Source organism: Melanotaenia boesemani, chromosome 19 (assembly GCF_017639745.1).
Source record: "Melanotaenia boesemani isolate fMelBoe1 chromosome 19, fMelBoe1.pri, whole genome shotgun sequence".
In the NCBI taxonomy this organism is placed as follows: domain Eukaryota; kingdom Metazoa; phylum Chordata; class Actinopteri; order Atheriniformes; family Melanotaeniidae; genus Melanotaenia; species Melanotaenia boesemani.
Window position 1 is genome coordinate 15,403,817 of NC_055700.1, and position 23,603 is coordinate 15,427,419.

General features: G+C 39.5%; 1 protein-coding gene across 3 annotated transcripts; it reads left to right on the forward strand.

Moving 5' to 3' along the window:
- Positions 1-2,707: 2,707 nt before the first annotated feature.
- On the forward strand, positions 2,708-23,381 carry LOC121629863 (protein FAM222A). Of its 3 annotated transcripts, none has more exons than XM_041969714.1 (3): positions 2,708-2,968; positions 11,027-11,195; positions 19,701-23,381. In XM_041969714.1, the coding sequence occupies exons 2-3, from the start codon at positions 11,066-11,068 to the stop codon at positions 21,068-21,070; spliced, it is 1,500 nt and encodes a 499-aa protein (XP_041825648.1). In that variant the 5' UTR covers positions 2,708-2,968; positions 11,027-11,065; the 3' UTR covers positions 21,071-23,381. The 3 variants fall into 3 exon arrangements, with proteins under 3 accessions (XP_041825648.1, XP_041825649.1, XP_041825650.1); XM_041969715.1 differs by having other exon boundaries at positions 11,030-11,195; XM_041969716.1 differs by lacking the exon at positions 11,027-11,195.
- The last annotated feature ends 222 nt before the right edge of the window (positions 23,382-23,603 follow it).

Genomic DNA, 23,603 nt, shown 5'->3' on the forward strand with positions numbered 1-23,603 from the left:
CCTTTTCAATACAGGAGCATCAGTTGGCATGGTAACCTCATTTGCCATCTGCAGGCCTCATTCATGCTGAAAAATGACACTTGGGAGCTGTCAAGAAACAGTTCAGTATTCCTCAGCAACAGTGGGTCAGAGTGTGTCTGCTATAAATCTCAGCGCTTCGGAGAGCGCCTGGCTGTCTTCCTTTGAAGATAACAAATGGATGTTTTTGACGGGTTTGATTTGAAGGGAGTATGGTTGAATTCCATCATCTCACAACTCTGTTGTTGTTGGGAAGATTTATCAGTGTGCAGGGTGATGAGTGCAGGACTGTGCATTATGGATTGCCAAATTTATGTGAATTTTCAGTAACTAATTTAGTTTTTGTGGATGAAAAATGCTTAAAATGTATGTTGTGTGTTGCAGATACTACATTTGACAATGACCTCAGGAAGCCATAAGTTTAGAGGAGCTCTTTCATGTGGAAAGAAATAGAGCTAAGACAGAGAAAAACAGTTTCCCTAACTCTGTTCAGTGGTTCATACATAATGAACTGCATTTTGCTGCTCTCATATCTAAAAAACATATGACGTGAGAAGGGTATCAAACTGCTTTCAGGACGCTGGTGGGACTGATGTTAAGAAAAAAGCATCTCACTTGAAATAACAAACTTTTCCTTTAAGAAGAGAGACAGCTGCAGTCAACCTACTAGAAACAAAACATTTAACATTTGCAACGTTAAGATTTGTCTTAAAGACCTGCGTGTTTATTAATTACATACATGACATAATAATGAATGGTTTAAGCCTCTGTGTTCAGCACCAGGAACCTCAACCTGAAACAGCTCAGTGAAATTCATCCATTAATTTAATCATTCATACATTTGCTACATTACTATCTTGTAATATTTAACATGGAAAATGGTTATTTTGTACAACACATCAGCAAGCCATGCTCCCACAAGGACATTCATAGTCAGGTACATTTACCACTTGTCTATAATGCAGTCATTCCATGCTGTGATGCCATTATATTTAGAGCTTGTTCATTTTGGCAGAAATAGGAAACTATCATTAAATTTAAACCGGGCGAGCAGTCGAGCATAAACAGTCATTTTTTATATGACTATGGCACAAACCTCATGTCCTTAAGGGTAACAAGACAGAAGGTTATTACATTGATACATGCTGTAATTTTAAGTGTATCCACCTCAGGAGGCAGAATTTAAAAATGTAAAATACAAATGTTGAGCACATTCATAACAAACCACCTCAATGCAGATTTGATTTTTTTTTTGTTTTTTTGTTTGTTTTTTTGTTTGTTTGTTTTTTTACTGGTCATTATAAGCCCAAAAGGGCACATAGATCACTAAAAAAAAATTGTGACAGAGTAAATGTTTATCTTGTTCTTCTATATTCTGAAAGTGATTTAGTAACTGCTGGACAAATAACTGGCTAAATAAAAATTTTTTTTCCTTTTTTCAGAATAATTTCTAAGCAGAGAGACAGGATTCATAATAAAAATCTGTTTACTTTCTGCTGTCAGGACACATTACTGTTGTTATTTGCGCTGGAAATGCTTTTGTGCACACAATTTAATTTCATATTTGGTTTGTGATGCCATTGCCTCCAAGTTAAACTTATGTGGTACAGTTGTGATTTTTATGAACTTATGAAGAAAACACAAGGTGCCACTCTGTCATCTGTGAGATTACCTTAAGTGCTTTAGTGCTTTATGAGACCATGGTTTATGGTGTGAAGAAGGACTTCCCATTTGAAGGTGAAGCTATATCAGCTACACCTTTTAAATTCAGTGGCTTAAAGTATAATGTTAAGAAATGTGTAACAACCTTCCTTTTCTTTTTAATTAATGTTGTACACCCACTACATTACATTTCAGTGTTTGGTGTTACGTTTGGACTCTAGTGTATTTGTTTAACCTCTTGAACTTATCTTAAAGAGTTGCAGAACATATTTATAGGAACGCAAAACATCCTCTTCTTAACTGTTGAAAACTACCCAATGATGTAATGAAATCTTACTCATCAATGCAAACATCTTCATTCATTAAATGATGTCATATGTTTGTGATAAATGTGGATAGGTCACTAAATGGGCCTAAATTATTATTTAAGTCCAGGGGCCCAAACAGTTTAATCTGCGAAATATTACTAAAAAAATAATAACTACAAAGAGAGACAAAACAACAATAAAAGCCAAAACAATACCTTAAAATACCTTAAAGAAGCACTACTTTTTTCAATCTTGCACAAACAGTTCATTATCTTGTGCATGCCACATTACTTTTAAAGAAAAAACTGGCCAGTTGCAGCAGGACAATGAGTGAGAATGGATGGAGTTTTGAATGGTGGTTAGTTATTTGCAATTAACTCTTCTCGCGCATACCTGATCCAGTTGAAGGCTAATGAAGGACCATTGATTGGTTAGCTGTTAAAAAAAAAACCCTTTTTTTCATGATCAGCTTAAAGCAAAACTTGCATTTGTTTTGGGTTAATATGTATTTAAAACGGTTTCCCTTTAATTTTTTCCGCTAAACAGGGAAACGTGCTTCCTCTGACATCATATAGACCCCGCCCTCGCTTTCATTTGATTGGTCGAGGCGTGGGAATATTCAAATTCAGCCTTGATTGATTGGCCCGGAGCCGGTTAGTGTAGAGGTCTCTTTTTCCCATACAGTCGTTTCTCTGTGTCGCTTACGCTGCTCAGTAGACTCGCAGAGATGATACTTAAGCGGCTGCACACAAAACCTAATCGGTGAAATTATCTTCCGCGCGAGCGTCGAACATATCGCGGAAGTGCAGTTGATGGAGTCAGGTTCATCAATGGATATTTCTCCGGAGGTTTCCAGCGCTCATCGAGAAATCAGTGGCGAGCTTGCTTTGACGAAGGAAATAACGCCTTCCGAGGAGGAGAGGAACCAATCACCCGTGGCGATCCAAAGATAAACAAGCCTTATGATTAGACAAAACTCTGTAAGATATAAATATTGTTTATTTCCTTCATATTGTTTTCACAGCAATGTATTTGTGTTTATGGAGAGCTTTTTCCTTTTGTTCAGGAAATATTTTGTTTGTCATTTATCAGCGTAGTTGTTTAAATATATATTTGTACAACCTAACAATAACGTATGGGGGGTATAATAATGATGCTGCAGTGTATGAGTTTAGGTCGACGGTGCGTAAGTGGTGAAAGACGTCCAGGGCGCGCGCGCGCACACACACACACACACACACATATATATACATACATATATATATGCCCAATGGAAGATATGCCCAGTTTATATAAGTGATATTTACAAATATGTATTGTTATTTCTCAAAACTGATCCAGTGTGAACCAGTATCTATCTGCACATGTGCACAGGATGATGGCTTTGCCAGAGCTCAAAGGTGCTTCATATGTCAGCATCTCAGTGGCAGTGCTTTGAAGTATATTATTGGTCATTCAGGGGCTGCCTCTGAGTGTGTCCATTTCTATTGTCAAAGAGCCGGAGGTGGGATCATCCCACCTCACTGCACCGGTGGCAGCCCGGGTTGAAGGTTAGCCGCAGCAGAGGTTCTTATAGATTATTGGCCAGGTGTGAAATTCAACCCTGCATGCTTTTCCTGCCTGTGCCAGATCCTTTATTACTCAGAGAGATGGGATGTCAGAGCTTACCACCAGAGGCAGTAAAGAAAAGCTTGCAATTTGGTGCTTTATCTTCTTTTTTCTGGGTGTCAGAATAAAAAAAAAAGAAGAAGAAGAAAAAGCACACTGCTTTTGTCTAGACCTGAACTTGAACATTTAGTGTAGTACCCAGTCATAAATCTGTTTCAACTAACTAGTACTAGTTACCTCCTCATACTTCCTTGAATATCTCTGTTTTTGCCTGAACCTGAACTTGTACTCCAGACTCATCATTTGCATTGCATCTCAGCAGTCAGTGTGCAGGTATCCCCACAGGGGTTTCCTTCTGATCTCGCATCACACCCCAGCAGTAATTCCAACTCTGTAAAGAAAAGGGATTTGTCATTTGGCTGCCTGCTTCCCTTTGCTTTCTCAGGAGAGAAGCTGAGCTCTGATTTATTGTGAAGCTTCCCCCTGCTCGCTCAATCTCCAGGCTTTCCGAATTACTGAATGAGGGGAACTGCTCTCTGTGCGAATGACCTTTTCTTGGAAGATTATTACCCAGGCCAGTGCAGGGGGCTGATTAAGGTCGTGTCTATTTCTATCATGTCATCCATTGCCTTTCATTCAGGGTCAGATAAGTGTACACTGAATTTTCCAGTTTATAGTTGGCCGATTAAATGACAAGAGGAAGCAGATGGCTTAAAAATGTATAAGCACCTACACTTTCTAACTATCACATAGGATAATGCCAAACTCTCAGGCTGCTTAACAATTTGTCATGTGCACCCTTTGTAATCACCTTTTGTAATCTGCTAGGGGTTGTCATGTGTAATTACGAGTGGCCTGCCATCTTCTGAAATCTGTCTAATTGGTCTTTTCAGTCTAACAGGAGGGTGGGGTGTGAGATGGGTGTGTGAAGGGGTTAAAGGATGTAAGGTTAAGGACTGAGCCCCTTGGGTCACTGGGGACAGAACAGCCAAGGTCATTATTATTATGTGGTCTACATTCTTCTATCTAGTAATTACTTTAAATTAATGATTATCCTACTGCCAAATTTCACTGATGCAGCATCATTTGCCCTGAAAAGAAAGGCAGTGAGATGATGACATCATGATTTGGTCCAGAGATCAAAGACTTTTTTCCTACTTGAACATTTTTTTTTTATTCTGTGTAAGAGAGCTTGTTTTTAGGATGTCTACCACATCAGAGCCGTTTAGGCAGAATTTTCTCTAGTTTATAATGAGTTGTATGTTTGCTTCATAATTTAAATGGCTGATCATGGAACCACTGACCCTAAACTGAGCAGCCAGAGGACGGGGCTTGCTAGGAGTTATGTTTGTCTAACAAAAGCTAATTCTTCTCTTTTTGGTGGAATTGGAGCACGGAAAAATAATGTCCCATTGGTTGAGTGGGGATGTCAAAATGAAGTCAGAGTCACAGTTTAGGAAAACAAGTTCAGCAAAACATGCAGCACATTTGTTCAGATCGGTTATCAACCTGAGTCAAGGTTTTCTGAAGGCTGTGCCACGTAGCCCACAGTTCTTCAACAGTATTTCTCAGTTTGTATAGAGGGATAAGGATAAGATAAGGCAATGTTTACCCTCTAATACTACCTTGGCATTGGTCAGACTTTACCCTATGGATTGTGTTTCTTCTACCTTGGCACCAACGATGATGGGAGGAGGGGCAGATTTGGATCAGTCCAAGGCATCTTACTCCCACCCAAGGCTGCTCTCAGAGATAAGACTTAATTGTAAAGTTTTGGATTTCTGGCTTCATATGTGCTCAGTCTCTTTACATTTAAGCAGACAAGATTAGTTCTCCAAATAACAAATATTTGCATGTATTTTTCTTTGGTGTGTCCTCATAGTAGCATAGAGCGGTTTGCACAGATGAACGCTGGGCGAAAGAACTTTATACTTTATTAAAAAAAATACATTTAGTTAATGGTTTTATTATTCAAAAATGATGGGATGACAACTAATCATGGCACCAGTATTGTTTTAAAAGACACACTTTTAGAAGTAGCCTAAATTAGCTCCAAATATTGATTAATTGTTGTGAACTCTGTAAACCTCAAACAAATGCTTAATGCTCACAGAAACTGTGAAATGAATTATGCCAGCTTTCATGCCATGGACTTGCTGCAGTGATAAATGCTACCTTATTGTCAAATGCTGAGCCAAAATTTCATTTGAGTTATTTGTGCTTTCCATGACTACTTCTACTTTCCCACCGCATTATTGTGCAAATATTGTTTTTACTCCACTAATTATTTTTTTTAAAAGTAATTTAAAGTTACTAATTATATAGCATGTATAGTTTGATAATAGAAAATACAATGTGTAAATCTCTATCTTCAATATTACAGAGGAAGTCGGCTCTATTTTAAAGTTTCACCAAAATATAAATCACCTCCCTAGCTTCAAGTAGTTATTTGAATAACATTAAATGTTGTAAAAATTAAAAAGCAGCCAGTAATTATGAACACAGTAAAGTAAGTCAAGAGCAGCTAAGCTGATTTATGTTAGTGTGATAATGTATTAAAAACAAGGCAACCTTTTTAATTGAGAGAAAAAATTATAATGGCTTTTATTTAACTTTTGACAGACTTCTAATGAGTTTTAATCATTTTTATATTAGTGAGCTTACAGAAGTTGCATAGACCATTAAAGTTTGTTGGTAGAGTATTTCTGTTGTTATATAAGACATACAATTTTAAATTGATTTGCATGATTGTAACACAGCTGTGTCTTTGCATTAGACAGGCTGCAATGTTAATGCTTTTCTAATGCTGCATAATTTACATCTAAATGAATTCTCTGGACATCTGTCTGAACACTGCCCAGAGATAAATGACATACATTTTAAAGCGTGGACTAAAAAATGTAAAGGAAATGCTTTCTAAAGTTGTAATACCTTCTACTGGAGCTAATCTCAATGGTAATGAGGCTCATTGTTACGAGCCGCAGGCCTGCAGTGTTCTTGCAACGCAGAGTCGAGTGACTCGGGGGTTGTTTGGTTATCCTGTATGTGAACCTTTGTGTCCTCCTTTACTTTCTCTACAAAGAGAAAGAAGAGGAAAAAAATCTGGGTCTCTCTTCTGTGCTGTTCTCATACCAATTATGTAAACTATTAGAGAGTTTAACCAGGCCAGCTCTTATCGGCTAATCCAGAAGTAATAGATTCTATTAAAAATGTATGAGGGGATTGGAGGGGATCTATGCATGTGCGGAGGGTTGTATAGAGATGAATCCAGCAGCTGCTGCAGCACTGCTGTCTAATTCTGCCTTTATTTAAGATTCCATGTCTGGTCTCTATTACTGACAGGTTCCTGCAGTGCCTACCATTATAGAAACCATACACAATACACAATTGATTATACAGCAGTGGTTTGCCATTCATGGACCATTTCATCCATATTCAACGGTACTCTTCCTCCTTTCCTTGATAGCTAATTGCTCTTTGTTTGTCATTTATTTATTCCTAAATCATTCTGTTTTTGCGTTTGTGCTCTTTTTCCCTTGGCTCATCTGTGGATCCTGAGTGGGAAGAAGGAAAACATTAGCATAGCACTCATGGCCATCCACTCAGACTGAAAAGAGTGCTTGCCTTAAACCTTTTCATTGTCATGTAATCATTAAGTGAAGCTCCTAAGAACTGCTAACAGGATATGAGATAGAAGAGGTCGAGAAAGGTGCGGATGAGTATGGCAGGGCGAGGGTGCGTGCAGAGCCCAGTGTGCGTCTTTTATCTGTGCATTTTGTGTTTGCTGAGAGGGAGGCTCGGTGCAATTTGCGTCTATCTTTGCTCTGACTCTCAATGCTGCTCAGAGTTATAAAAGACTGACAGAAGGTCAGACAGATGCTACTGCCTGTGTGCATGTATAATTTAGGTCCTTTTCCATCTTTGAAGGATATTCATGTGCTGTCACTTTATAGAGCTGAATAGGTGAGCAATGCATAATCTATTTATGATTTTTCTCATATAATTGTGGATTGTTTTGGTAATCATGCGTTCGCATTTTTGATTATCTTAAGAATTGTAGTTACTTTGATCAGATTGCCTGGATATTAATTTGGCTACTTTGATGAGACATCTGTAGTTGCCTGGAGCAGTTTTTGCCTGTTCAGGTAAGGATTCTGCATCACGTCTCTTATGAGTCTTGTCTTTACCTCATCATTATGCAAAATGTCCCAAAAACCCAGGAGAGGCCACATTTTGTCTATGATTAGAGAAAAGCTTCAAAAAATAACTTTGTCAGCCTAAAACATTGTTATCACACTGCCATGGGGGACAGTTAGATGAACTACAAAGCAGAAGGTCTTTATCTCGCTGGCAGACTCTCAGTGGACCACGTCCCACTGCTTATCAGCTGCACGGATGTCGTCTGAGAATGGCCAGAATTAAACGCTTGTGCAGCTTAAACTTTGTCCTTATTATGCACGCTAGAGAAGTCCTTGAAAGCCTGAACTGGTGAGACACTGGGAGTTTTCAACTCCTCTTCAATGTCTTGCAAAATTAGCTGTTTATTGGAAAGTTGATTGAAGAAATCTGCTTTAAAGGAGAGTAACATTGATTGTGATGTAAATGACTAGATCTCTGACCTTAATTTTTAAGGATAAATTAAGCTAAGTAAATGAACGACATCTTTGAGGTTGCTGACAATTACTGCTGCAGCTGTCACGTATTTCAGCTTCAAATGCTGAAGGATATGCTGCTATGGCATCATATGGAAAATGGTTATATTGAGTGAAATGCAGAAGAATGGAGGACTGCTATTTTGTGCATTCTGGGGAAACTTTGATCTCATATCCTGCTTTCCTTTTTCAGATAACACATTTAACAAGGGAATTCAGTTTTTATAAAATCTCTTTATACTGTATTTTCCTGTCTGATGGCAGCATAAAAGAAAGCATCATTATATGCAGTCCTGTCCTGCTTTCATTGAAACTTTTTAAGTTAAGCCACTGTTGGCCTCTTCTTGAATTTTAATGCCCTCCTTGATGTCTTTTCTTCCAGCTGCAAATTACAGGAGTAATGGAAGGTATTCCGATTCATGACTTATTTTCTGCTTGTGAAGGGATTTCCCTGGAGATGCCTTTTCTCTCTTGTATTCCTACTGCTTTTTCAGTATCTCCCTGCTGGCAAATGTGCAGTAATGGTGGGGTTGTTGTGAAACTGCTATTATTTTCAAAATGGAATCTGAACATTTTGAGGCTTTTAGCTCTCTTGACGTGCATCTTCACACGAGACAGGTTGCACTGAGCTGTTTGAAGTGAGCCTGTCACTAAAGGACAGATATAGAGTGGAGGAGTGGAGCTTTTAAGGGATATAAAGCAGGGAAGTAAGGAGTTTTTATATAACGCGTGTATATATATATCTATATATATCTATATAGATATATATAGATATATATATATATTTGGGAAGAAAAACACTGTCTCTGTTTCCTTTTGAAGCAAAGGTAATCATATTTCTGCAGTCCATCACTGAACACTCTGTTCTGTGGTTGACTTGCTTTAGCTGCCCTCTGGACCCTCAGGGAGAAGTAAAAACAAAAAAAGAAGAGCTTTAATACCAAGGAAGGAAAAAAGGCAATCTGACAGCTGAATGCTGCAGGCTGGTATTAGCCTTGTCGGGTACTACTGCTTCGTAAGGAAAAAGCACAGTTTCTATTTGTAACCACTACATTGATTAACTATTAATATCACATGGTATACGTGTGTGACATTTTGCATCGGTAGCATTTGACTGTTTACCAGATATCTGATTCACATACATCAACATATTTCACCATAGCTAGAGGGGTTTTTGTGTGCGTGTGTGCGTGTGTGTTGCAATCTAGCCTTCAGATTTTGCTGACTCTATAAGATAATCAAAGAGGATGTCAAAAGTGATTATCACTGAAATATTCCCTCAATGCCTGGCTCTGTCTTCAGAATGATTGCTTCAATCTGCTCAGCTGTGGAGAAGAGCAGTCTTGTTCAGACACAGGCTCTCATTTCCTCTGACAGTACTTAACTGTGCAAACAGCACAGCCTACTTTAGGGAGTGAGCTGCTTTTGGCTTTCTCTGCTGATCAATACAGCCATAAATTTACAGAACAAGAAACCAAGGTCTCTGGGCTGGTTAGTGTTTCAACACACAGCCTGAGGCTACAGGAGGGTTAGTAATGATCTGTGTGATCGCAACTGACAGAGCAAGGTTGATAATAGGAAAGAGCCATCATAAGAACTAAGCAGATGAAGGTGATTGAGTCATCGGTAAAAGGTTCTACTTTCTTAAATGTCCAATATCAGCAGTTCAAAGAGGAGTTGAATCTAAATGATAAAAAAAAAGCCTGGTAGTTGCTGATATTTATGTCTGCTTCTGATAAAATGTTGAAAATGCCTTTTTGGAAGCAGACTCCTGTGAGATTTTAGTGTTCTCTACCTGCAAGCTTGTAGTTTTCAACAGAATCAAGCTGGTGCTTGTAAGATTTTCAATACATATAAAATACATCTAACCTAAAATTGGACATCTTAACTGGCAGTTAAATTGGAGCCACACCCTTAAACATGCCATGATTCATTGTTTATTTAAATGGGAAAATTATTTACCATAGACTTATGTCCATTTTTTTTATTTATGTAAAAAACTGACAGGAAGTCACCTGGGGTCCGACTTGAAGGCAGTGAGAAAGAGCCTTAAATAACAATAGGCTACTATAATGGTTTCAGAAGTTAAATACATGGTAGTCATATCCAACATAATCATGCTGGATGGAGCAGAGCCTTTTCTCTTTCTCTCTTTTTCTCTCTCTCTGTCAAAGGATTTGTTCCTTGCTGCCCATTACAATCAATTTATGTCGATGGAGCTCTGTAGTGAATTCATTCTTGAAACCCTAAGGCTCTTATATTTTATATATATATGGTCCATCTAACACTGTGGTCAAGCCTCAGATAACATCTATAGGGTGGTGGATGGATTGCAAAGAAAATGTTCTCCAGAGCATAAATCCTCTACGTTTATGAAAACAACACAAGCATTTTGCAGTTTTATCATGTCTTGATATCTCTTTGGTTGATTGCCATTAAGTATGGAACAGCCATGATGCCATGCGGAAGACTACTTAAAATCTCTGGTAATCCCCGGATTTACCCCTAGACCTGCACAACTAATGACAATCCCATCAAGCTCAGTTAGACTCTCGGTCCTCACATGCTAATTGGCTAATGTTAACTTTGCTGACGTGCTAAACTTACATGTACATTGTTACTGTGAGCAGGTGGAGGTGAGCATATAGCTCAAAGCGCTGCTGTCTGTAAGTGCAGCATCAGAGAGCTGTCTGGTTTTGTTTTAGTTTGACTAGCATTTTATTTAGTGTGGAGGCATTGACACAGAGTCAAAAACTTGTTATTTCTACTTAATTTTAGCAGGAATACCCAGGCTGCGTGCAGCCCCAGTGAACTATCATGCTAGCCTGTATCCAGAGACGGCAGAACTTCTCATCCCAGAGATTGGCCTGCACACCCAAAAGCCTTGATGTTCAGCCACCACCACTACTGCTGCCAGTACCACAACTGCAGCCATGCACCCACAAAGGTAAGTCTGTCACACAGCTGGAGACATTTAGTCTAAGACACACAGTTTGATATCAGTGTAAAAGGAAACCGTTTTTTTTTTTTTTAATTACACAATAAAGATTGCTTGAGAATGTTGATCTCAGTCCTCCTTTACCTTGTAAAGGCCATGCTCTCTCTAACAGTGCTGCTTCCAGGTATAGTCAAAGATTTATATGCATAGTTTTAGCTTTGATTTCCGCTACTGAGACGCTTCTTGAATTAAAATAACAAGCCTCTTGATGATGATGCCTGCTAATTGGGTCAGTAATCAACGTGTTCCTGCGGTGAAAATACATGCAGGTCAAAGTGGACTCTGAAATTACAGAGTTAATCAACTCTCTCAAACAGGGGCTACTAACGATGCTCACATTTTTTTGGCTTCATGTCAGTGCTGTTTGACCTTCATCTTGACTGATTATGCTGCTTTTGTTGAAAGGTTAGGTAGGCCTGGGATTTGTGATTAGATTTCTTTCAATTAAATGATTACGTTCAGCGTGTTTGCACATTTAGATCCTGTCTGATAGGACTGTTTTGTTTCAGTGCAGGTTTCTCTACATTTGTGTTATTTGTGCAGTGATCCAAATTGCTTTGTCTTTGCCTTTCTAGATAGCCTGTGTTCACAGAATGAGGTTAAAGACATAAATGCATTTATTGTTCTTCTGTTTTTCATGTATTTCATGTTATATTCTCACATGTAAGATAAGCTTCTGCACTGCTCAAACTAACGGGGATTGCAGATACAGTAATAATGTTACCAGTCTGGTTTGCTTGCATGGACGTGTCATTCTCATGCAGGATATCTTCCAGTTTAATGCTACACTGTTTAAACTTTCACCGAGTACGTTTTTAGTAAATGCATCCTGTGGAAGTTTGGAAAAAGGAAAAAGCACATTATTGTTTTCAGGTTTAATGATGCAATAATAATCAGGTTTCTGAGCCTAACACCTGCACATTTACACAGGTGTTTTTACTTATTCTAGATAATTGGACTTCCTCTCAGGTTGAAGTTGAATGGAGCCATGCTGGGAGTTTACTGCGGTCACCAAACCTCTCAAACTGTAGTTAGGAGAACCATAAAAGCTGTCGGTGCAGGTGCAAAAAGCCTAGCACGGCAGTAAGAAAGGTGTTTTGTAAAGTATCCACATAATCATGTGTTTTAAACAGCCAAAAGTGAACAAAAACCCTTTTATTGTGATAGACTATGTAGTTAATTATTCCCTCTTTTTATTTAGTTGTAGCTAAGCCATGCATATCCAACTATGAAGAAAATGTTGTTGCTCTATCTACTCTTCTCTCTCATTTCCCCAGGCAAAATACCTCTTTGTTATTAAATATTAATTGGGAAACAGTGGAGCACATGTCTGCTAAATGTTGGAACAGAAGGATCTAGTTTGCCTTAGGCATAACCAGGGATGTATTTCCCATCCTGTTTACCTGCAGGGCCTCCACCCTTTTTGAGTTTTATGTACTGTGACTGTGGGTAGTGCAGCACCCTCCAGCTCTACTCTGACATTTCGAGCACAGCCACAGGGAACAGACTCCTGATGGGAGCTCAGTCTGTGTGGTCCAGGCTTCTTCATTAAATGAGCTGGTGCTGGATCAAATTAAATGGGGACAGTGTTTAGCTACTGCTGTGCTTTTTTAAAGCCATTTCCATTTTTAGCTATCAATAAATGGAAGGATTGGACACAATAGCTCTCTCTTTCTTTCTCTCTCAGCTGCATAAACCCATGTGAATATCTCTGAGAAACAAGAGTTATGAAGATGAGAATAAATGAGAGCTGTGCTCTTCTTCGCTATCTCAGCCTGAAAGCAGGGGCCGGGAGTGCTTTTTTTTCCCACGCTTCTGGCCTGTGCTTGGGCTGGCTTTGAGAAGTGAAACTTTGCCCAAGCTGGGCCAAGTGGCACAGAAACAAATGAGGAATGACACTGGTGCAAAGAAGTACTCGCCAGAGCCTCCTCGAGCACACATAGCTAAGTGTTGAACCCTGAGGTTACACTGTTCTGGGAGCACCGTTCATATAGAGGCTGCTGACACAGAAAGAGGGAGGCATGTTAAATGGGGGTCTGTTTTTTTTTTGTTTAGGGTGTTTACTGAGAAAAGTCGTATATAGAGAGGCTAGTGTGAGAGGAAGTTGAGAGCACATGGCTCTGGAGTTAGCATGTCATGTGTCCTACTGCAGTGTGAAACATAGAGAATCAGCTGTCAAATCTGTTGTCCAGTTTGAGATGATGTATAGCTTAAAATACAGCAAACATTGGCTCCAGTTAGTGTGGAGAAGTAGTCGGTGGTGCTGGCTGCAAGTTTATGGCAAATTGTACATGGACTGTATGTATAGAGGTCTTTTCTAGTGTGGTTGACCAAAGTGCTTCACTGTCGAAGCCACATTCACACAGAGCTTTTTTTATTCTTTACACAGATCTCTGCTGTGCACTCCGCTCTGAATGTAATACAGAATACAGTAGCCTCCTCGAGGACATTTTGACATGCTGATTTCAGAAGCCAGGGATCAAACACACAAACTTCTGATTGGTGGACAAACACCGTTCTGCCTGATCGGCTTCTGCACAATCTTTTGCTTCTTATCAAGAAAGCAGGCACTTTTACAGAGTTTGATGTTGATCGAAACCATAAAAGTAATCCATGATCAGTCCCTTGAAATTATCAGTGTACAAAATGAATGCAACTTTCAGTCCCAGAGCTGGAGATTTCTAAAGTGACTCCTCTTTTGGCGGTTTTACAACACCTTAATAAGCTATTGACATCACGCTGTTGCTTGTTTTGACTTTTGGAATCCCTTTTGTGCCTCACTGCAGCTTTAAACTGTTTATTGAATCTTTGACATGCAGTGTTTGAAACTTGCTGAAATGATCAAAGACAGCAGGATGTGTTTTGCATATATAATCAAACAGGTGATTGAAAAATAACCCTTTTTTTTTACCTTGAGGCCCTCATTTAGTAGGAGAACCCTGGCAGCTGCTAGTTATCTGTTTGCTGTGGCTAAGCGGCAGATAGTCAATCGGAGAGGCTCATCTCAAACGAATGAATGAAGGCAGGACCAATTAATCATATGCTTCTAATGACTGGACTTATTGGGCCAACTGGGTGCATAGAAGACGTTGCCATGGTAACAGATAAACGGGTGCTAAATGCATTGTGTGTGTGTGTGTGTGTGTGTGTGTGTGTGTGTACTGAGCTTGGTCTCTAGTTATTAAGGTAGACCAAAGTATTTTAAATATGAGGATTATTAGTGTGGTAAACAAGTATTTATGCCTGCTGAGATGTGCTGTTCTGTAATTAACTGCCAGTTTTTAGTGCCATGTTCCTGCTGAGGATTTGACACAAGTAAACAAGTTATCTCGCCCAAGTGTTCAAGATAAGGCCTTAGCCTAACATCAAAGACCTATGGGTTTTTTTGCCTGGCAGCACTGCCAATGTGGATAGATTCTAGTTTTATCTCATGTGGGAATCATATCTAGCAGTCATTGTAATTGTTTCCTTATGTTCCCCCTCTGGGTATGAAGTGGTTGGAAGCCGCTGTTTTGGAAACCCAATAAGCTTGTCCAACTCCCGTTTCAGCCCAGCCTCTGGGGTTTATTTTGCCCATAAATTAGTGATTAACTCAAACTGCTCCAAAACAATGAGGTCTCTGCTCTAATCTGTGGGGGAAATGGCTTCAAGTGTGACCACGGGAAAAAGATTAGCCAGTTTTAAAGTGGCAGAAAGCATTGAGTGGTACTGCATGTGGGTGGAATGAAGGTTATGAAAGACCATGAGTGTACATCCACCACTGCATGATTAAAAACTGTTTTATTGCCCCTTTATATTTTATTATTCTCATGTTTAGATCACAAAGACACACATCACATAATAAATTAGCTTTATAGTTGTGATTCAGGGTTTATGACTGGGGCCCCTCCTCCCCCAGTCCTTTCTTTCCCAGCATGTCCCCTGCATGAAAGGAGGAAATCAGGATTAGGTGTTTCCTGTGAAAGTGTGCCAGTTTTGCTCAGTGCCATAACAGTTCAACAGCATGGTTAATGCATCAAACCCATTTGAATCAGGAAAACATTGAAGCATGGGTGTATTAAATTGATTGAGATTCTTGCTGCATCACACATCACTGCCATTCTGCTCATTTTTGCTAAAAGGTAAAGAGTTGTGTACTGCAGCATGGCTTTGGCCAAGGCTGCTTTTTGCAAAAAGAGGCTGCTGTTATTTTCTGTGCTGCCTCTGCTTGCTGTCAGGGCTGAGGAGAGATACAGCATACAGGCTGCAGGTTCAGGGTGATTAAGTGCTTAAGGTCAGACTGCTAATTATCTTCCTGCCATTCCTTACCTCACTACACACAGCTGCCATTTCCCCGTTGTCATGTGAACAGCCTCATATTTGTTTTAATTTCTTATCTTTATTTTACAGCACTGAATTTTGTTGTGTGAATACAGCCCCACTCAGTAAATAAACTTAGGAAACGTGTCTCCAAAAGGCATGGAGTTGACAGTCTGTGGAGTTCATTAATTAATAAATTAATGTCTTTAAATTTGTCAGCAAAAATTGAGTAGACAAGGAATTATTTAGCATTTTCTTCTGTTGGTAATCCTTTACTGCTGAGAAATGCTTGTGATCTCTCACCACAGGATGCAAATGTAAATAAGCTGTGACCACTTCAAGCAAAGACTTGTTTTCTCACATGGAGTTACTTTGGTTTTGGAAGATCTGGGGCCATGAACACAGACTCTTTCTATCTCAAGTCTGTTATAACCAAGCTTATAAACTAGAGACTATTTATTATTAAAAACCAGCCAACGTTAAAACTCTCAGTATAACACTCCAAGCAGCAGGAGGTCTTACCTCCCTGCAAGTCACACCTGGCATACTTTATGCACACCTTCACAGATAGAACCATGCCAGAACAATGAAGGTCATGCACCACCCAGAGATTCTTACACTGCCATTGCAAGGCACAAGTTGACATCTCTAATAATTCAGGTGAGGTAAATAAATTAGCAAGAATAGTGACAGGCTCGCCACAGCTGGTAGCAGTTGCTTAGCAGACTGCAACATCAAGGCCAGGAGTTGACTTTGTGGACTAATGAGCATCTGATCATGAAAACACAGTTGTTAGGGTTTGTTATAAGGCACTCAGACCAAAAAAACTCCATTTGACAACACATCACTAGTTGTGTAAAAGCAATAAAGGGTTGATTAAACATGTTGATTAAACACTAGGAAGCTGCAATGCTTGGCAAGACACCTTTTTCATTTTAATTTAGGGTCAGATAATGTTTATCTGCATCTATTTTTACTGTAAACCTAATTAACAAGGTTATTAAACAGTGATAATAGGCGTTGCATGTTTTGCAAGTTTCTTTGAGTTCTTCTTTTTAACATTAAGGAAGTGATGCTTCATGCATTTTCACGGATAAGTACGAGTCCTGATGACAGTTTGAATGAGAAAGCAACCTCTGTACAATATGCTTGTGCTTTGTGAACAACTTTAGAGAGAAATTTGAGATATCTCCGTGCTAGATTGTAATAAATGAGTCACACATTTTAGCTAGGACTAAACTTGGACATTCAGTCCTAGCTAAAAATGTGTGAAGATGGTGAAGAATGACTTCAAGATCTGCTTTCATTACAGCTACCACATGCTTTGAGAAAGCATGTAAACATCCCGTGCGGTGCTCAGTTTACCACAGCATGGTGCTGCAATTTACTGCTATTTAACACTACTGATTGCTATTAAACTCACCAAGATGGAGATACTTACCTCTGGCTGTAATTTAGAGCAATTTTAATGCTGATCATGCTGATTTCAGATGTGACTCCACATTAACCAGTAATAGGGGTTTCTATCAGTATAACTTAAATTGATTTCTCTTTTTTATTTTCCCTTTTTCTTTCTTTTTTTTCTATGCATATGTCACACAGTGGTGGTGCTCAGATGATAAATACGAATGCAGAGTGCCTATTTGCTAATGAGGTTTCCATAGTGCCACATTAAGGCAGCCGCAGTGGGAAGTGCAGCTGTGTTGTGTCTCCATAGCTCTGACAGGGCTGTAATCTGTGGACTAACAATATCAGACACCCTGTGAAGACGTGTTAGCATTCAAAGTGTTTGAAGTGTTTGTGGAGCGGCAAGCCAGTCACACCACTCAGGGCTTAGCATTCACATTGTACCCAATGAGAAATGGTGAAAATGCCAGGTTTTAAATTGTTTAGTCAAATTATTTATCGCTGGTAAGTGCAAAACATTTCCCAAGGCAGAAAGAAATGGTATCAACCCTGTTGTATGGCGATGCAAAGAGTCATTACATTTTTAAAAGTAATTGCTTCTAGTCATCTAAGCTCCTTTCAGGTGGTTATGATCCTTTTCCCTCTTATCTTTTATGGTCATGAATAATACATTTTTAGCCAAAAGCCAGAAACTGTTATTACAGCTGGCTTTTCCTGTCACCACTTTTTTCACATGCAAGATTATGGGAAACCAGAGAAGAGCGAGCTCACATCTTGATGTTGTATACAGTACAAACACCTCTCCAACATCCCAGATGTCATTGTTTTCTATAGCAGCAACTACGCTGTGATACATAATAAGCAGTGTTTTGCTTTGTTGTATTTCTCTCCAGAATTCATTCATGCTCCTGGCACCATGGTGCGTTTTCCTTCTGCTCCGCTGGGAGATTGTTGGATGAATTGAACACTCCACCTTACCTCTTTCTTCCATTTTAAACACCCAATTTATTTCTTTTGCGAGGTGGATCTTGTAGATTGACTCATTTTCACAGTCGGGAGGCTCACTGTAGGCCTGAAATGAAATGAACTCCCAAATCAATTTCAAATGGGAACAATGAGCGAGCTCTCCCCCGCATGGCTGGAATTGGTTTTGTTATTGAAAATGAAATGAAGTGTTTTGTTTTTTTATTTTTTATTTTTTTTGCCCTTTATTGCAGATTACAGCCTTGTTCTCTTGCCTGCTGTGATTTCCACGTACTCACGTGTGGTCCAGGTTAATTTCTCTGGATTTTCTTTTCTCTGTCAGAAATTCCGTCATTCTGAAAGGTGGCTGTAATTTCTACCAGGTGATTTATTGTTTTTTTAATGAGGCTCATATTCCACCTTTTTTTTTTTTTTTTGTTTTTTAGTCTCTAGGAGTTAAGCAGCCATGAAATAGTCTGAACAACAGTGTTTAAATCCAATCTTGTTTTGTCCTGTCTGCTTTCCTGCACACATTTCAATCAGTGGTGCTCTTCATGGTTTCTCTTTTTTCCAGCAGCAGCATGTCCTGCACAGTTTGTTCTACAGGCTTGTGCAGTAGATTTGGTCCAATTTATAAAAGCATTGAGTAGAACAAAATTAAATTTGCAGGAGCTGCCGATGCCCGGATGATTAGAAATGTAAACGTTCAGCCTAACTGCAGACATTTTTTTAAGCAATTTTTTAAAAGTGATCATAATTGAGTTAGTTGATTTTAAAAGTATTAAAAATATAATATTATGCTTTTTGGGATTTTCAGTGGATTATATGAGTTTTTTTTTCCTGCTTATATAACCCCAAATAAAAAAAAGGTAAGATGTTATGTAAAATGTAAATAAAAACAGAATGCATTGATTTACAGATTTGTTATTGAGATATTTCACTACTTCATGTAACATATTGGCTCATTTTCAATTTGATGGCAGAAAAATGTCTTTAAAAAAGGTCTGGACAGGGTCATCTTTACCTCTGTAGCATCCCCTCTTCTTTTAAGAACAGGGAACTGAGGATACCAATTACTGGACCTATGCGAGTCTTCTACGATAAGAAATTTGCAAATTGTTGCATTCAGTTGGGGTTGTAAATAGCCTGTAAAGTTACAGGAGCCATAATCCACATTCTCTTTTAAAGAAGACATTACTTCTGAACTATGTTGACTACATTCTTTGTAGTCCAGATTTTCCTTTTATTTCTAACAGAACTGTGCAGTGTTTTATCACACATTCAGACAAATAATAACAGCTATGGCTTAGCAAGGGGATTGGTCCATGTGTCACTGTGTCCTTGGGCAATGCACTACCCCCATATTGCCCCAGATATGTTCAGTGGCATGTAATTGTAGATAAAAGTACTCCATACTGTATGTATTTTTTAAATTGTTTACTAAACTAATCTTCCTCCACAGAACCCTTTCCACATTTACCCACTGTGGATTCATGGTTAAATGTCTTGTCGGACACACTAAAATCTCTTCTCTTCTTGATACTTTAAATCATTTGATTTGCCAGTAAACTAATTCTGTGTTAAACAAAGTCTGAATTAATTTCATGAAGCGCAGATCAAACAGTGCCAAAGGCATTTTCCTCCTTAAAATGAGTTTATGACTGGTTGATGTCCACCATTGTCCCCTAAAACAGGTCTGAAACTGCAAGGGAAAAACAACAGAAACACAGGGCTTTTCTTGGCTCCATGTATTCTGATCTCTTTTTTTTTCTCCTTTCTTCTCAGGCGAACCACCCTCCATGGTTTCTCGGTATCCGTCTCCTGCAGAGTTGGATGCTTTTGCCCAGAAAACTGCCAATAGCCCACTGTCCATCAAAATCTTTCCGTCTGATGTGCGTGTGCCACAGCATAAACAGCTTAACAAGACTGTCAATGGCTTAGACACCACAGGCCAACACTATAGCCCATACTCACATCCACACTCTGGAGGTTACCAAGGTTTACTAGCCATTGTCAAAGCCTCTGTGGTGATCAAAGGTATTGTGAAAACCTCTGAGGGCAAGAGGACTAAACATGCAAACTCTCAGACTTCTGTGGCACCGTATAATAATCCTGTGAATAACGGCTACACGGTCAGACATGGGCATAAGGCCTATCACATAAGCTCATGTAAACCCCCTGATGTACCCATTGAAACTCTTTGTTCTACTGCAGGAATGGCCTCTGGAGATCAGAGCCTGGCCCCCCAGTCTGAGCTGGCAGAGGTTCAAAGCCTGATGAGGCAGATGAGCAGGGTTCCTCACAGACAGGCCCTACAGCTGGGGGGAGAGGCTCGAGCCAGCCCCTCGCTGCAGGCTGTGGCTGCGGTGGCGCATTCTGATTCAGATTTTGTTCTGGGAGTGCCGCCCCAGAGCAGTCTGGCCTTTGCGGGGGCAGTGCTACCTACACAGAGTGCAGACACAGCCAAAGCTGGATACTTAGAGAGAGGAGACTACACAGTGTGGCAGCACAAAGCTCAAATGCAGCAGCAGTCCTATCAGCAGGGAGCAGTGAGGATGTACAGTATAAGTAACAGTGCTCAGGGGCACAGAGGAGCAGAAGCTGGGGTTGGCCAGTCTCCTGAAACCTGCCTCCCTTTACCATGCCCCTCACAGCTGTCATATAGACACCACCCTGGAAATGTGGAGCGAGTCAACAGCTCCTCTCTGAGTCACGCCACCATGCAGGGGGAGCGTACGGTTGGACAGTACTTCGCTCCTCTCTGGGACAACCCTAACAGCGACTGTTATACCTCTCAGGTGTTGGCACCGGGTACATGTACAGCCAGGCCTAGAGATCACCCCCATCTCCACCCAAACTGCCACCAACACCACCAGCCACAGCTCCATCTTCCTCTTCCTCCTCCTCCCCCTCTTCCTCCTCATACCCAGGCTTACAGCACAGACCAAAATCTCTCCTGTGGGCTCCCTAGTTTCAGCCTGTGCCACGCTGCAGTACTCAGCAGCAGCCTGCAGTCTCTGGAGTGCCTCATCAGTGAGATCCACCCTCCTTGCATCAAAGAGCGCATGCTGGGCCGTGGATATGAAGCCATGGGAATGCCTCAGCAGCTGGAGCACCAGCAGCAAGCCCACATCCAGCTCCCCGTCTACAGATAAGACGAGGTGCAACCTCGCAGTGGGACACAGAGAAGACAAACTTTTTCTAGACAATGGAAGTACCAGTTTAGACATCTATGAGAAAGATATGCCTTTTTAGTTTGTGCATGTATTCGTAGGCTTTGTGTTTGTATGCCTGAAAAAGGTAAACGATAATCATGACTTGAGATACAGGTTTATGCTACAGACTCTTCACCTTTTATTTTTGTATCTTTAATGGCCGCTGAACATGACCGCTGTTGATTTAACACTGAAGCTGAGCACCTGATCGCACTTGTATTTTAATATTTACTGTATATTTTATAAGTGATTTTTGTAGGCCTTTACAAAAAATGGAAACACACAGAACCGAGCTGGTTAGGGGGTACCTGTCAAAAAATACACGTCCTTAGATCTGAAAAAGAGCTCTGGTAATAGTTTTTGTGCATCTGTTGTATATTTTTTAACATAAATATTTGAGTGTGAACGTTGCTTTATTCTCTGAACTTTTGGTTGTTTCTCCCAGTTAACTGGCACCCTTCAGCTTTTTCATCATGATGCAACTTTTATGTCCACTGTAAGGGGGGGATATTGCATATAAATGTGAATATCTTTTTTCTGTAATGTGTTTTAACATCTTAACTGATGTTGTGTCATAACGCTCAGCTCAGATTGTTTGGACTCTTGCATTTCCAAATCAACACTGTTTCATTCAGGCCAAGCAAGATGTGCCCCCTGGTTGTATTTTTTAACATTTTGAAATCTCATTTCTCTTGAATGAAATATAGATATTCTCTAGAAGGTGACTGCTTCATGAGATTTGTGTAATAGAGTGCCATGTTGGAGAGCAGGAAGTCTGAATCTATTAGTGTCTTCTATGTAGGGCTATATTATCTCTGATGGTTTGAGATGTGTGACTGAGTAGTTCTTTGTGTGTCTGCAATGGTTCTGTAATACTATTTATTTATGTCAGCCTGGTGAGTTATATGGCAAACTGTCTCTATAATTATAAAGTGCAATTATTATATATGAACATGTGAGCTCTCTCCATGAATTATGTGACTGAAATAACTACTTTTTGCAATGTATGACCTTAGTCCTCCCAATTTTTGAGTCTCTTCTTAAGGATTGTCAAGTAAATTAAATTTTCTAAACCCAGCAAATGCTGTGTTATTATGCATTCAGATTTATTATGTGGCAGACATGCTGCCTTATTATATTCATGAATGATAAAGTAGTTGTGAAAAGCTGAGAATTTTTTTTATTGCAGAGGGATTTAAAGCTTAACCACCAGGCAAGTCCCTTTTTCCCCCCCATCATTTTGGTAACATTCATCTTTTCACCAAAGATTTCAGCTCTGTAATATGATGTAAGGCAATCTTTGGCTGAAACACATTGGACGTGTTCCTTTATAAATGATGCAAGCTGAAAGTGCTAATTTTCTTATCACTGTGAATTATGTTAGAGCAGATGGATGGGCAGTGCTTGAGGCAGGAGCCATTGAATACTTCAAAGTACATATGTAAATGAAAATGTGCAGGCCCTCTCCTTAAGATATTACATTTTTCTGTAGGAATATTGTTATTTTAGAAATAGGCTGACTGTTCCCCTGCCTCAGAATCGCAAATCTTCATTGATGTGTCTGGCTGCAATCTTTATGTTGCTTCAATTGCCCCTAAATTGGATGCTATAGCAGCAGTGTAGCTCAGATCACTGTGAACATAAAAAGCACAGCTAGTTTAAGTAGCCTATTATAAAACAAATTACATAGATGATGTGAATAATGGCATTAGAAGCACAGTTGATAGTAAAACTGCATTACCAATTGATGACCTCATTTCAGATAACAAATATGTCAGAGCGAAAGGTCAGTGGCTTTGTCATTGTGGCATTGTTGCAAAATGAGTTGCAGCTTTTAGTCCGTTGTGTTTTGCCTTCCTATCAGGCAGGACTGCTGATAAACCTCCAGGATTACGGACGTGTTCTTCTAGCTCAGAGACGATTAGCTCAGTCTCCTCTGGGAGAAGAACCAGAGCTACTCTAGCCTCTGGGACACACTTCAGATAAGTAAGAGTGGGAAGAGGAAGAGGATGGCTGATGAGGAACATTAGTATACATGTGGTAGAAAAATTTCCCATTTAATGTCAATATCTGGGGGGGAAAAAGCAGCAATTTGCCTCAAAATATTTCTGTAGAGTAACTAAGATCCATTTAAAATTTAAGAGATTTAATAATAAGCTGGAATTACACTCAAAATACTACCTCTTTATTACAATACTGATAAAAATTTAAAAAATAAGTAAACACTGCCACCTAGTGGATGTTTCTTGAATTTAAATTTTATTTTTCTGCTTCAAAAGTTAAAATTGAGATCAAATTTAAACACAAACGATTCAACAGAATTCATATAATATTCATTCAGAAAATATGGCTCTAATTAATATATTTATGCACAGGACTTCTTTTTTCTGAAATGAATAAATGCTCTAAAATTGTGCATATGAACAGGTTAAATTAGGCAAATGGGCCACAACACACTACAAACACACACAAC